The 15,102-nt window shown below is 51.1% G+C and overlaps 1 protein-coding gene across 1 annotated transcript in view; it reads left to right on the top strand.

Moving 5' to 3' along the window:
• LOC142559895 (neutral amino acid transporter B(0)-like) overlaps window positions 1-14,743 on the top strand; it is a 35,537-nt gene extending 20,794 nt beyond the window's left edge. Inside the window, exons 6-10 of the mRNA XM_075671584.1 lie at window positions 2,271-2,623; window positions 6,377-6,687; window positions 7,712-7,846; window positions 9,106-9,500; window positions 12,562-14,743. Of these exons, the coding sequence (XP_075527699.1) occupies window positions 2,271-2,623; window positions 6,377-6,687; window positions 7,712-7,846; window positions 9,106-9,500; window positions 12,562-13,145 (1,778 nt within the window). The 3' untranslated portion in view covers window positions 13,146-14,743. The remainder of the gene's footprint in view (window positions 1-2,270; window positions 2,624-6,376; window positions 6,688-7,711; window positions 7,847-9,105; window positions 9,501-12,561) is intronic.
• The last annotated feature ends 359 nt before the right edge of the window (window positions 14,744-15,102 follow it).

The following is a 15,102-nucleotide window of genomic DNA, read 5'->3' as shown; positions in this document are numbered from 1 at the left end:
GAAGCTTATAGTAGGGGAGGGTTAACTCGAAATTTGCATGTGGCCCAACTTGAGGCTGGAGGATGGCCCAATTGTAATTTCGGGGTGCGCCTCCTCGAAATTAGGGTTTGACACAACTTGAAATTCGGGGTTGAGTCTACTTAAATTTGGAGGTTGACCAACTTTGGATGTGGGCCAACTTGTGATTTTGGTGTGGCCCAGTATCCAGTGGAACGCTGAAAAGCGTCTTTCAACTTACGGACACTTCGCTCGCGGGCAAGCGAGCGCGTTGAGACGCATGGCGCGTTTTCATCGGGCGTTATCGAGGCCACGACCGAGGCGCAGTCAGAACGCAGGCAGTAACGCAGTAAAAACGAAGTCACAGCCGCGCCAAACAATGCTAACGCGTTACTAGACAATTAGAACTTTCTGCAGTTTCTTTTTTAAATCGAAATTGTGTTTCTGTTTATTGAAATACATTGGCGTTCAGCGCATGCAGTTTCGCCGTTCAAGCATACGTATATGCAGGGGAGGCTGTTGGTTAATATAACAATACCGCCGCAAACTTTTAACGGCGGATGTCTCGAAACTGCACACCCTGTAAAGTTTTACAGTTTCACATTCCAACATTTTAAATGAAAACCGACAGTCTGGCAAGAGTGATGCCTTCAGGTCGCATGTGCAGGTTTATTGACCAGTTGCCTTCACCTAAACAGACCACGCAGTCGTGACGCCTGCGGCGGAAAGGATGTTGCACATCCGCCGCCTAGGTTTGTGAGTGGCGGCGCTGGCTAACACTCCCAGGGTTAGTTCTAGTAGTAAAACATAAGTACCCCAGAAAGAGGATGGGAAAACGGCGCCGCGGTAGCTCAATTGGTTAGAGCATCTTCGCGTATTGCGAAGAATGTGCTCTTATGTCACCTGATATAGTGGCTAGACATCTGCGACCAGTTTTTGTCATCCACTTTCATTTCCATTAATTTATTATTACTTTAATTCATTTAGTAAATACAAGTAATTTTCCCTATGTTGTCCTTGGTGTCCTTGTTGGCTTCTGTATATATATATATATATATATATATATATATATATATATATATATATATATATATATATATATATATATATATATATATATATATACGTGAAAGTGTACGGGCCACCTAGTGGTATAAATTCGAGAAGTGGTGAAACCAGATCACCGCAGATGCATATCGGCAGATCTCACAAGAAGCGGAAAGAGTTTAGTCTCATCAGCGTTGTGCAGCAAAGAACGCCTCGACGGTTTCACATTCTCTCGGTTCCGCGGCACTGGGCGTTGGAGTTGCGAAAATTTTGACATAGTTATTCCATTCCACAGGTTCCACCATGCAGGTTGCAGTACAGTCGTAGCAGTCGCCTATCAGACCTGTTGCACGGCGTATCGCACGTACTTGCGTCGTGCCGTCGGTTGTCTCCAGTGGGAAACACGTGTGCGTGAAAACCATATTCGATGTGCCGTATACGACGCGCCAGAAACACGACTGCTCGCCGGATTGAAACCTGTGGGAAACCTCATCGAAGCTTGTTATAAATGTTTTGGATGCTTGTTGGGCACGACAATATTCGTACGGCAGATCCGATGGTTTCTGCGCACGTTTTTTTATATATTGTGGGGTTCTCACCCGTGCTCTTGGGACAAAGGAACGACAAGACACTATGGCAAACAATCGCAAGGGCATTTATTGCACCTTTCATAGATGAATGCATGCTAGCCGAGTTGCTATCCACAAAACATGCCGATGGGCGCGCGAGAAATCGTGGAAATCCGACTCACCGCGACCGGATAACGAGCGAATATGTTCGCCCCATGCTGGACACCAACGCCTGGTCGTTCGCGCGTACGGTCACGCGAACGGTGGCGCGTTCAAACGATCGTGTTCGTCCATCCCTGAGTAGGCCTCACGAGACGGTCTCGCAGAAGCATGGATCGGCGCACGTGCAGAACGTCCGCGCTGCTTTCCGAACCCGAGCCAAAGAGGAAGAGCCTTCTCCTTTTCGCGCCCAACTAACCCGGCTGCTAGGTGGCGTTAGCAGAGCCACACTCGCGCCATCTCTCGCAATGCGCTTCAACCACACCGACTGCCGCGGGCACCAGGCCACGCGGCGAAGCCGGATTACAGGAGAGGGGTGCTATGCGGGAAAACGGCATATCAGGGGACGCGTGAAAGTCACGCATCCCCACAATATATATTTGCCTCCTTTCCGAGGTCTGGTGGGCGAAGATATTGAATGTTTGCCTCCTTTCCGAGGCCTGGTGGACGACGAAAACATCTACCTGGCGATGAGTGATCGGACCAACATCCTGGGCCTGCTGTCTGTGTCGGTGATGCTGGGCGCCGTGCTGTCGGTGACGGCGAGCGAGTCGGACTCGCTGCTCAACCTTTTCGTGGGCCTGAGCAACGCCACGGTCACTGTGTCCCAGCTGACGGCCTGGGTCTCGCCCGTAGGCGTTTTCTTCCTGGTGGCCACCCGGCTCTCGCAGATGAGCGAGCTGGACCACGCGTTCGTAGCCATGCGCACGCTCCTGCTGGTCAGCGTGGCCGCTCTGGCCGCCTACGGACTCGGGCTTCTGCCAGTCTTATACGTGCTCGTCACCAGGAAGGTAACTGGCCCGTCGCCTTGGCATCTTTGGCTGCGTCGAAAGACGCAACAGGGTTTGTTACCGCTCGTGGATGTCTGCAGCGCTCCGGAATTGAAAACGGTATTGTTGCGACGCTGCCCTGTTGGCGCGAGTTATGACTAGTTTTTCTTATGCCGGTGCCGCCGGCGCACACAGTTTGTATACGGAGTTTGTATACTCTTTACGGGGTCGGTGTTCTGCAGCATAAATTTGCACATATTTGTATGGAAATGAGGGGCTTTTTATTGTTTAATATATGTGGCTCGCAAATTTACTCCAACTGCGGTTACGATTAATGTTGACGCTACAAACGCTACAAACATGTAGACGCTACAAACCGAAAACAGTTATTTCCAACATCTACAGCCCACCTAGAGACAGGAAGGCAAAGTTCGACGTGCTAGTGACGGCCGCATTGCGCAAAGTGAAAAGCAACGACTGGGCAATTATCCTAGGGGACTTTAACGCTCCGCACTCCGATCGGGGCTATGATCGAGGCACTCCTAAGGGCCAAAGGCTAGCCGACCTCGCGGAGGAGCATGAGCTGGTCCTGCTGACGCGACCGGGTGAACCAACCAGAACGGGAAACAGTGTAGTCAAAGATACCACGCCGTACCTAACTTTCAGCAACAATGACAGAGGTGTTACCTGGACCAACCTAGGCGAAGACCTTGGTAGTGATCACTGCATTATTAGTGTCTCAGTTAACACGACGCGGGTTCACCATAGATTAGGAAAAGCCACCATAACCGATTGGAGCTTGTAGACAGAAGCAAAGGCAGACAACACTGTGGGATAGTGCTACAGAATGGACAGAATTCACCAGGAGAATACACAGAAACACTACACGGGAAATCTCGACAATAGTCGAAACACCGGCAGTAGACAGACACCTACTGCACCTGTGGGAAGCGCGGAGAAGTCTGACCAAACGTTGAAAGAGACAGAGACACAACCGAAAACTCAGGATCAGGATAGCCAGGCTTGCGCAGAAAGCCAGTGAGTACGCGCAGCAGCTGCAAGACACCAATTTCCTTCAGTTTTGTGATTCACTCAAAAGAACGCTTAGCACAAAGCGAGCACGGGCCATTCTGCGCAGTATGATAGATCCGACAGGAACACGGACCACCACAAACAGAACACTCATATTAATTGAAAATGAATACGGTGACACGACCGATGCCCTCTTTGAGGACCTTAAGAGCGTCTACATAGGAGTAGCGGACACAACATCAATGCAATGCAACTATGAGGGACCAGACAACGCGGAGCTGGACGGACCCATAACAACGGCAGAGCTTTATGCAGCCGCACAATCTTTCCGGAAGAACACCGCACCGGGCCCGGACCACATTACAAATGCGATGCTGCGCAACCTGAGTGGGGAATCACTGCGGCAGCTTACGACCTATTTCAACGATAATGTATGGTCCGACGAAGGGGCACTACCAGAAGAATGGAAAGAGGCTACTATCATACTCATATCGCAACCGGCTAAACCCAGAGATCTGCAGAACTTGAGACCAATATCGCTCTCGTCGTGTGCAAGCTTTTTGAGAGGGTGATCCAAACTCGACTGAGCAACTACATCGAGCGGAATGAACTTTTTCCCGACTGCATGCTCGGCTTCAGGCTACACGTCTCGGAACAGGACGCCTTTCTTATGCTTCGCGACGAAGTTTTGGACCCGCCATGAAGCAAAGAAGCCAGGATAGTTATGGCGCTCGATGTCAAAAAAGCGTTTGACACGATCTCTCACGAAGCAATCCTCGAGGGTCTGGAAGACATAGGTTGCGGAAGAAGGGTGTTTCGGTACGTTCGTACCTTCCTTCGCGACAGGAAGGCAACGATTGGGTTGGGCAGTACGCGCTCTGACGTCTTCGCGATGCCCAACCGAGGAACTCCACAGGGCTCAATCTTGTCACCGCTTCTTTTCAACGTCGGGATGAGGCGACTGGCCCTAGAACTCGAGCAAGCACGGGACCTGGGATGTACAATCTACGCCGATGACATAACGTTGTGGGCACACCGGGGTTCCTACGGAGAAAAACAAGACCTATTACAGGAGGCCATAGACAAGGTAGTAAACTTCGCCAAGCACGCGGGTATGACGTGCGCACCCGAAAAATCAGAGTTCATGCGCGTACGCAGCAAGCGTCATAAAAGAAAGCTGCCACACCAAGGATAGACTTACATCTCGACAGCCACGCCATTCGTGAAATCGCCCAAATGAGAGTGTTTGGCCTACTTATCCAAGAGGACGGCAACGTCGATGCCACAATTCGGAGCTTAAAACCAACCGAGAGTGGCGCCTATATGATATATGGCGAGTTGGACGCAGCCGCAACGTACTCGCGGAAGAAGAAACTATTGGGCTGGTGCAAGCATTTGCGATTAGCCGCATCACTTACGGCCTGCCGTTCCAAAAACTTAACCAAACTGAAATGAAGAAGGTGGACACCCTTATCAGAATGGCATACAAATCTGCTCTGGGACTCCCGAACACAGTCAGCACGGAGCGCCTATAGAGCGGTTGGGTATTTACAACAAATCTGAAGAACATGCCGCTGCAGTTCTGATATCGCAAAGAGAAAGGCTGAGCTCTACGCCCCAGGGCCGCTCTATTCTACAAAGACTGGGATACAATGCTCGACCCCTGTTCTGCGGAGACGAAACAGTCTTGTTGTCACGAGATTTGAGTGAGCACGTCCATGCGTCACCTATACCAAGAAATATGGGTGCCAGGTACCACGCAGGCCGCAGACAGGCCAGGACGAGAACTCTGCAGAATCGATTCGACAAGGATCCGGCCGCCTACTACACGGACGCGAGTACAACCACTCGCAGGGACTTCTACGCGATCGCCGCAACCAACAGAGTCACCACGATAACCACTACGGTTCAGACTACCTCGGTATGCACAGCAGAGGCAGCGACAATAGCGCTGGCGATACGAGACGCCGACTTCAAGGGTCAGTCGGCTCATGTGCTTACAGACTCGCAGGTAGCGTGTCGACTCTTTATGCGGGGAATGCTACAGCGCAGCGCCCGCGAAGAATACTCGGCTCACGACTGGACTTGGACCACGGCATTACGTGGTGCCCCGCGCACAACGGACACGACGGGAACGAAAGTGCAGACCGCATAGCTCGAGGAAGCAACGACCGAGCAGCGGCCAGAACCCTGGAGGAACCACTGACCGCAGTGCGCGACATGTTAGAGAATCAGAGGAGGGAGAGACGAACCTACGGCCCTCGATCCGCACTCCAAACTAAATAGAACACAAGCCCAAGACTGGCGTCGTATACAAACCAATTCATTCCCACACCTAAACCTCTTACACAAGAAACACCCGACATATTACACGGACACCTGCCCGTGGTGCGGCGCAAAACCCACGCTGGCCCACATAACGTGGGAATGTACGGCTCGGCCAAGCAACGTCAACTTACCTTTTTTGCGTCACGGACTTCGTACGGCAGTGGGAGGCACTACTCGCAAGCGAGGATCAGGAGAGCCAATTGGCCCTCCTGGACCAAGCTCAGCGAGCCGGAAGAGCCAGTGGAGCCCTGGAATGAGGGCCCCACCCAGACCTGCCATAGCTCCGATTAACTGATCAATAAAGTTTTCTCTCTCTCTCTCTCTCTCTCTAGACTTATTCTCGGGCGATCACTTTCGACGATTTTATCACTTACGCGTGACGTATACAGCACACGGCGCATTGTACGATTCTAGCGGTTTTCCTGGCCAATCGGGACGCATGCTGAAAGCGGTCGCGCAGGACGCCCGCCACTTCCTGCGCATCACGTGCGTTCCGGCGATGAAGGCGTTCCGCTCGGCGTCGCGCACCGAGAGCGTGCCGGGCACGATCGAGGCCCTGGAGGACCTGGCGGGACTGGAGCCGCGCGTCGTGCGCTTCGTCATCCCGGTGGGCGCCAACGTGAGCATGTCCGGCACCGCGGTGGTGGCCGCCGCCACGGCCGTCGTCATCGCCCGACTCGACGGCATCGACCTGGGCGCCGTCGAAGCGTTCATCATCGGGTGAGGTCTCTTGCGGCGCGTCTGGCTCGCCGAATCGGGCGGTCTTGCACGGTTCCGTTTCGTGGCGAAGAAATGCTCAACGACACGAGGTGCACCTGTGAGCACGCGTGCTCGTTGAGAAAATTAAACCTTCGTTAGTCCGGACGTACAGACTGAAATTGACGAGCGCACTGAAAAGTTCTCAATGCCAAGTTTGAACTGCATGAAAGTATTTGATTTGAAGTGACGTTAAATAGGCGGCAAGGAAAGTCTGCTTTATCGCGGAATCTCCGATCTTGATACTTTCGCTCAGGGAAGTGCTTTAGTGAGAAAAAGACGATAAAGGTGCCTCTAGCTGTCATTCTCTTTTTCATTTTTGTCTTCGTGCTAGGCGTCTACGTGCTGCCCGTAAGATAACCCAATTTAACCATTATATTTAACCCTTAGCTAGATAGCTTTGCTTGCTGAAATGAATCGAGGCTCATCCGTTGTCGATAACTTTTCGCGCACACGCTTCGACTAGCGCTGTGGGCACAAGCCAAATTACTAGTATTGAAAAATAAGAGCCAAGGCAGTTCACAACTGCATGAGACCGGTACGGTCGTCACCTGCTGATGTTGGCAGCGGCTGTATGAATGCGCGTATTCTTATCCTCAACTGTATTCACCAACCATATTGCTTGTCAGCGGTGCGGACGAATTTGAGGCTTAGCGGCCCCAACCCACGGACTGCCCTGCTTCCAGCTTTGATTCCGCCGCTGCCCCTTGGCTGCCCTCCCGAGGGCTCCGTTTGGCGGTTACATGTGTCCTCCCGGTAGAGAACAGTAGTGCGGTCAGTGCTGCCCGATTACGGCAACACGAAACGGAATGTCCGACCGAGCCTGAATGTCAAACGAGTTTCAATTCCGTCTGGATTGAACGTTCCGCCTGTAGTCTCTGCTAGTGTATAGCCTCTATAGCGTCCCTGTGTACGCTCCAATATTACAGAGACACCAAGTCGTTAAGTCGAGACAGTTTGTGAGAATACAATAGAATTTGACCTGTCTTGCAGCACAACTGTTGTGCTCGCCAGCCTTGGCGCGGCGAGCATCCCCAACAGCAGCGTGCTCACGGTGCTCATGATCCTCATGGCCCTTCAGGTGTCCAGCCGTAACATCAGCCTCGTCTTCGTCATCGACTGGGCCGTGTGCGTCAAACAAACTGCATGGCTCCGCGCTGTGGCGTTAGTTCTCGGGTTAATATTTGAAGCTCAAGTATATATAGCTGCATGTTTCTAACCGCAGATATGCAGGTCACGAAAAACTGCTGCACCGGTTTTCGGGAGGTGGCAGATGTAATATATCAGCGTAAGTTAAAACGCGAACAAGTTGACAACGACTCGAACGTGTCGTTACGTTGTCAGGTGTTTGCCAGCACTTCTAGCATTGAAATCATCCAGACTCCGAAAACGCAAATGTATACATTTGGGGCAAATATTTACGTTTAAGAATCGGCTGTCAGAGTGATCACAGATGGTAGTTCCACGTGATCACTCGAGAAAGCTAGGCATTTCGATCAGTTACCAAATCAGGGTTGCGTTAACATAAAACAACGAGACGTTTCAGAAGACACCGGAGAACGTAAGTGGCATAACTTTGAATAATAATTTATGAAATGACCTCCGAGTATAAATTCCCGTTCTTCATGGGGTTACGTTAACAATTTCATATGGTAGTCTATTCTACATTCGCTAATTGTTAAGACGATTGGTTGAAGCTGCTACTCGAACAGGGTAAGTACTGTACGCCACAAATATTTTTTTAAAAGGCGCCGCGATGAGCATGTAGGGGAGATGCGTCCGGTTTGCGGCCTCATGCGCGCTGCACGGTAGTTCTTGGCATGCCGGTGCTGTTAACCTGTCGGTAGATCTGCTGCTAACTGTTAACATCGCCAGGCTGCATGTGCAGAAAACTTGGAAGAGTAACGGCACCGCCAGTTTTCGCACTTACGATGTGCGCTGCTTGGTCGTACGCATGCATGGACGCTTATTTTGGCTCTTCTCCGCGTGTCGTCAAAGGAAGATTTGAAGTTGCATTGAGAGTACGAGCGAGCCGAGTAGCAATAATTATTATCGTCATTCCCGCTTATGATAAAATTTAGTTACCATCTTACAAAGCCCTTGGAGCACCAGTCAAACATACGGTTACTTTATGCACTATAGTCCGTGTCGTCGTTTCCGAAGCCTGTTATATGACTCGCATGCCCAATCAGCCGAAAGTCAATATGCCCTGCTTGTCCATCGCACGCAAATGTTGTTGTGAACTCTTTCGATTCCTTTGTAGCGCATTCTTCCGAGGGCCGTTTGCCATTACGCATGATTTTCTGGTCATAATTCCGTAATAACGCGGGAACCCGTGAAATCGTGGAACAGCGCGTCGAACATTTCCAACGCTACTCGCCTCGCAGCGACCGATTCCGCACGACGGTGAACATCTATAGCGACTCGGTGGGCTCGGCCATCGTGCAGCAGTTCAGCCCCCTCGAGACCCTCGAGGACAGCGGTGAGGAGACTCCCGTCTTCCAGGCGCAAGCCGTACCGAAACCCGTGCCACCGCCGCCGCCGCCGCCGCCGCAGCCGAAGCCCGAGCCGGAGGCGAGCGGCTCGGGGTCTCGGCCCGAGGGCGAGCCGAACCGAGAGGCCGCGGAAGAGCCGAAGCTGCTGAGTGGAGGCTGGATAAAGCGGAGGCTGTCGAGATTTCCCGGCTTCCCTAGACGGCGAACGGAAACTTGTGCCGGAGGCGCGCCATGGACGCCTTCTTCCACGAGCAGCGCCTCTTCTCGCGCATCGACGTCGCGCGGAGGTTAGCGACCGCGGTGTTTATTGTTATTATTATTTTTTTCACTGTTGGAGAGAAGAAACGAAAGAGGAGATGGACCGCGCACTTTATAACTGACTTGCCTGCCGGTGGATACCTGAGCTGTCTCGCACCAAAGAAAAGGTGAAGGAGAAGAAGGAAACAAAGTATATAAACTAGCATAAGATAACAGCGACGAGAAAGGATAAAGGAAAGGACCTTCCTCGTTCCTGTAGAGTTCGTGCTCGTTCAGCTTGCATGTGGCGTCATAGATGCTGCATCTCACCGTGCTGGTCCTACAATATGGCGGCTAGTGTGACGTCAGCGTATCGTGCTCATTGCAACAGGTAACCCGCTTCAGTGTCAAAGCGATGCGATCGGAACGCTGCGGGCATCGTTGCCAGAACACCACCTCCTATAGAACAATTTTGCCAGAACCACGACATAGCCGGAAGAACCACCACGTGAGACGCCAATAGACGCAGGTTTTCACCGTGCTGGTCCTCCAGCACGGTGGCTGCGACTACATCATTGCAAGCCATCTATATGTTTCAAACTTGTGCGAACCCGCCAAACAATGATACATGTTACATTAAAATAATATTTATAAACTGCACGCCGGTTTCTGTAGCAGGTGACGTCGTACAAGCTTTCTCAATACGCCACGGCACGTCTAGCTAGGTCTTGCGACACGCGAAAGCTGGGTCAGTATAATATCAGAATTCTTTCTCCTCGATTCTTTTCCTTGTCGATGACTGTTAACCGGGTGATCTTCGTGATAACTGCTGCGAAAGGGCGAAATTCATTTGAATGTCATTGAAATAGAATTGTTACATTATCCCGTCCCTGCAATATGTTTTTTTTCCGTGAGTGGGTCCGTGAACGGCAACGAGACACTCATATTAGCTGTACACTAAAACCTCGTTATAACAGAGTTGAAGGGGGATTCTTCCCCTTCGTTATATCCGCTACTTATTTATATCCATGATTGCGTGTACTATGAATCTCTATGGGGAGGGATTTCAAAATAAGTTTTATTGACTTCGTTATATTCATAACAAGGTTTGGCTATAATCAATAAGAAGCCGACAGCTAGACAATGAAGCCCAAAAAGCGTATGGGAAATTAATAGTTTTTTATGTAACTAAGGACATAAATACGGATGAGGCTTAAACGCGATAAATCTAATTTGTAAAGAAACGCGCGAGTCGTACGGAACATGGCGTGTGCGCCTCCCACCGGCCGCATTGTTGTGTTTTCTTCCGCTTTCATTAGGCTTATTCTTTATTACGAACATTAAGCTTATCGTAAATGTCTCCATCATGTTTAATTAACCACACAGGTCAATAAAAAAGGAACCATTCTTTCATGTGCGCTTTATTTGGCTTCATTAATTGTCTGTTGGTTGTTGCCAAAAGTTGAGTCCCGCTTTCCCTCCTGTTCTATATAAGTACAGCTGTGAAATTCTACCAGAATGTCAAATTTCTTAGTACTGTTTTTAACGAACCCCATTCATTCAAGTTGCTTGTATTCTGGAACAAGCCTTGAATCGCCCTTGATCCTGGGCTTAGGTGCATTAAGGTCTTGTTGAAATTCGGTGTCCTAAGATATGTCACTACGGGGCATGTCAGCGTTATTCCCGTGTTCATGTGCATGCCCTGTATACTGACGCCGTTTGTCATCACTTTCGAAAGTAATGCGAAAGAGGCCGCGAAAAGTAGTGCGAGGAGGTGCAAAAATGGCGAGACAAGCTGTTCATACGAGACAGGCCTAAAAACGCCTTGATGTGGGCGTTGCAGCGGTAGCTATCATATAAAAATCTGAGCACAATTAAGCACTTCTTATGAGTCGTGAATGCGAAAGAACAAACGTCCAATTGAATGCCGCTGAGCGGTCCCTCGAGTTGTGAACTCCTCGCAGGCAAAAAGCGAGCGCGTTGAACCGATTTGCGCGTTTCGATTTGGTCTTACCGAGGCGCAGTTAAAACGCAGGCGAGAACTTGCACGGACAAGGAACGCGCGGATAGCACGAGCAACCAGAGAACAGTGCCTGCACGCGTCGCGTTGCCATATTTGCGCCGTCGAGGCTCGCCGGTTGACGCGGCGTCGCGGCAGTTGACCTCTCCCCTCACGCAACACCTGGCGCATGCAGCAGGCGCTCCGATTCGCTCGCTGTGGTCAGTCGAGGCGCGCTCGTGACTTGGCTTCGCAGCCGTACAGTGGGAATTTAGGCGCCATTCCACTGCTACGGGAGCCGCCGGTTTTGTCGCTCAGTGGGTCATTTGATGCATTCGCAACAGAAACCTCTCGACCGCGTCAGCGGCCTCTCGTTCCAGAAACTCAAGAGTGCGCCAGGCAACACTGCGCAATGGTTGCCACTGTGGGGACCACGCTATTCACCCCAGTCGCGCGTGGCACGGGACGGTGCGTGGGGTGATGCGAGGAACGTCGCAGTTTCATTCGAAAGGCGAAACAGTGCATAATGACGGATAAGTAATTGAACAAGTACACGAAGTAAGGCTCATCGTTTTATCGGCCGTATAATTTGCGGTAAAAACTTGCTTGCTGATTAAGCACGGTCTCACGTGCACAGGCTAACATGAACATCTGTCACTATGAAGTACGAACACTTGCTTTCACAACGCTCACGTGATCAAGAGCGCCCTCCTCCCGTCCCCGGTAAAGTGCGTGACCTTCCCCTCCCACCCCCTACATTTTTATTCGAATGCATGCTTTGTTTCTGTTACTCGTTTTCTCCCATCAAAGGTCGGGGGTTTGAGTGTCTTAACTAACTGTACCTTGATTAACTACGCCCTAATTAACACGAAAGGTCGTGGGTTCGACTCCCACCAAAGGCGTGAGTTCGAGTGTCTTGATTAACGGCATCCTAGTTAACTGTGCCTTAACACCTAAGATGGTGGGTTCGACTCCCACCAAAAGAAAGATCGAGGGTGCCGGCCACCCCCAATTTTGATGCCATAACGCCGGACGGTCAAATTTTCGACCAATGAGCTGTGTAAGGCCTTAATAATAACCAATTAAACGCCCCCACACGTTTCCCCCACCAGTGCTTCTTCCTCCGAGCGACGGTTCGGTCGGCGCGCCTGCCGAGATCGCCGTCGCGATGGCGCACGCGAACGACGCCGACTACGGCGGCATAGCCAGTCCACTTCCCCAAGGCATCGCGGTTGTGGGCGGTTGGCCGACGGCCGGCTTTCGCCCGTTCGAGGCAAGCGAGGCACCACCGTCGTCCACAGCCTCAACGCAGGACGGGCGCGACGATCAGCAGGCGGAGACGGCGCCAATCACCTATACCGCCGCAGCAGACGGTACAGGCGCCCTCGGAGACGTGAGTTCGGGACGCAGTCGACGTCACCGACACCAAAGGAGAAGAACCAAAGAGGCGAAGAACGCCGTCGACAGGGCCCTCAGGAGGAACTCCAAGGCCGGCGCCAACCCTCCGCGTCCACGTCGCTCCAAGAACAGGGAGAAGTCGTCGTTGCCACCCGCCATGCCAGATGCTGCGAGCGCAGTTCCAGACGAGGCCCTGCCGCCGCTTGCCTCAGTGGACGCGGAGCATGCGGCACCCGATCTCGGAGGCGAGGCATCGCGACGGTCTTCGACCGGCACTGCCGCAAGGCCTATCGTCTGAGCGACTGCATATTTCGTGCATATTGCCGGGAATCGGAGCGACTGGCAAACTACTGCACTTATGGCGTGATTTTTCTTTGTTCGTAATGTTTTACACGATGGGACGAACTTCTTCGGTGTAGATGGCTTCTGTGGTCACTGCCGGGCTCTCCCCGTGGTTGAAGGAAAGATAGCACTTGCAGATTTTAAGCGTGACTTTGAAGCGAGAAAGACTCTTGACTTAGAGTATGAAACCGTCCGCTCCTCTGTACCAGTATCTGAGCGCTTTTTATGTACTCATTGTAAATAATTTTCTTAACGACTATACACAAAAAAGCTAGCGAGATATTATTTTGGCTATTTACGATAGTTGCGACAAAATCTTTCTCACCGTCCAGTGCCTAAAAATATTTTCTGTGCGACCACCAGCTGGAGGGGGAAATTTACCTCTACGTCTTTTCTGTTTTGTGCTTCATGATTGACAATGAACCTCAGTATCGGTTAACTTCGAGACAAATTGTGATTCGGTTACAAGCCTAGCGGGCCACATTTGCAAGAGAGGCAACCCTACTGAAAGCAGCTTGCGGAGCCTCGCTTTAAACACACGGAATTCCATGTCTGCACAAGCGTTTAGAAAACACCATATATATTAGGCAGTAAATAGCCTCCTTTCAGATTTGTTCAATCGGGCCGCGACTTGTTCACTATCCCGTACGTAACTTCTAAAAGCCATCACTAAAATCATGGCACGACTCATAAGCGCAGCCACATGGATGAAGGAAAGAGATAAGAGGGAGCATTAAGTCACGCAGCCAGTCTTGGCAAACGAACGCTCCTTGGTGCCAGTCTCTTTGCTCAGTGCATTGCTCTGTGTCAGCCCAACACGTGACCTCTTGCGTCGAGATCATGGAGAAAGAATCGAGATTTGCCGAGGCGTTTGGTGCCCGGTAGTTGGTTCTTTATTTTATGGGTAGTTTTTAATCGATTGAAACTGGTGCAAAGCGAGCCCGAACATTGTCGTCTGTTCTCTAACCTTAGCGGCCCGCTGGCACTTCTTACATTTGATAATATTGTACATCCAAGCACAAGTCCTCATAATTGAATAATAAAAGATGTTTCTGCGTAGTATTCAAGAAATAAAATGTGTTTACATGCAGTTTTAGAATGGAATGAACCATTATGGCAGACATAACGGTGCTAGTCAGGCGCGCCTTCAAGCTGTCCTTGCTCTGCAAGAACGATGCCGAACCGAAGGACCCACATCTCGGCATTCCCATGCTTACAACAGCGGCGCGTCGCCAGTTTTCCCTCTAGACAAAAGATACCATTTTGGCGGAGCAGTTTGCCCCGGGCGTAACGAGATGGCACTTTCGGAGGAACGCCGCACGTTGCCTCACCGAAAGCGCACGAATACGACACCGTTACTTTCTGCCCTGCTTCTGTGCAATAAGCTGTCGAAAATGCAACTGGGTGTTCACCAACGCACTGGGCTCCAGTCAGGCTGTCAAAATGTGGAGCGGTTGAGGGAAGGCGTGTGCTGTAGTTGGCAGCAAAAGTAGTGACTGGCATGTTAAGAAAGGGAACGAATCTGTGACCAAGTTCACGGACCGCTGCTACACACGGACTGCCTGTGTTACCGGCCCTCAATGCACTGCTTTCCCCGATGATAAGAAATTCACTCATCCGCCAGCGTTGCGTTGGTAACCTCCAAATAAAAAAAAAACTTTCAACTCTGGAACGGGCGGCAAGAGCGAGTAGCGCTCGTTACAGAGTGACAAAGGGAGTAGCGCCGCTTCCAGGCATATAGTAACTTTCTTGCATCTTATTTGCAGGCATCTACCCCAACTCTCACTCCCACGCTATCGCCAACGTATCGATAAGTGAATAGACGCGCACTTGAATCAAGGCGCCGAAGCATGGGTGACGTACGGCGCGATAGGACACGAATGTTCGAAGCTGAACGTTTGTGACGGTCCACA

This window comes from Dermacentor variabilis, chromosome 10, assembly GCF_050947875.1.
Source record: "Dermacentor variabilis isolate Ectoservices chromosome 10, ASM5094787v1, whole genome shotgun sequence".
Lineage (NCBI taxonomy): Eukaryota > Metazoa > Arthropoda > Arachnida > Ixodida > Ixodidae > Dermacentor > Dermacentor variabilis.
Note: the sequence above shows the minus strand (reverse complement) of the source record. Positions and strands in the feature narration are given on the sequence as shown.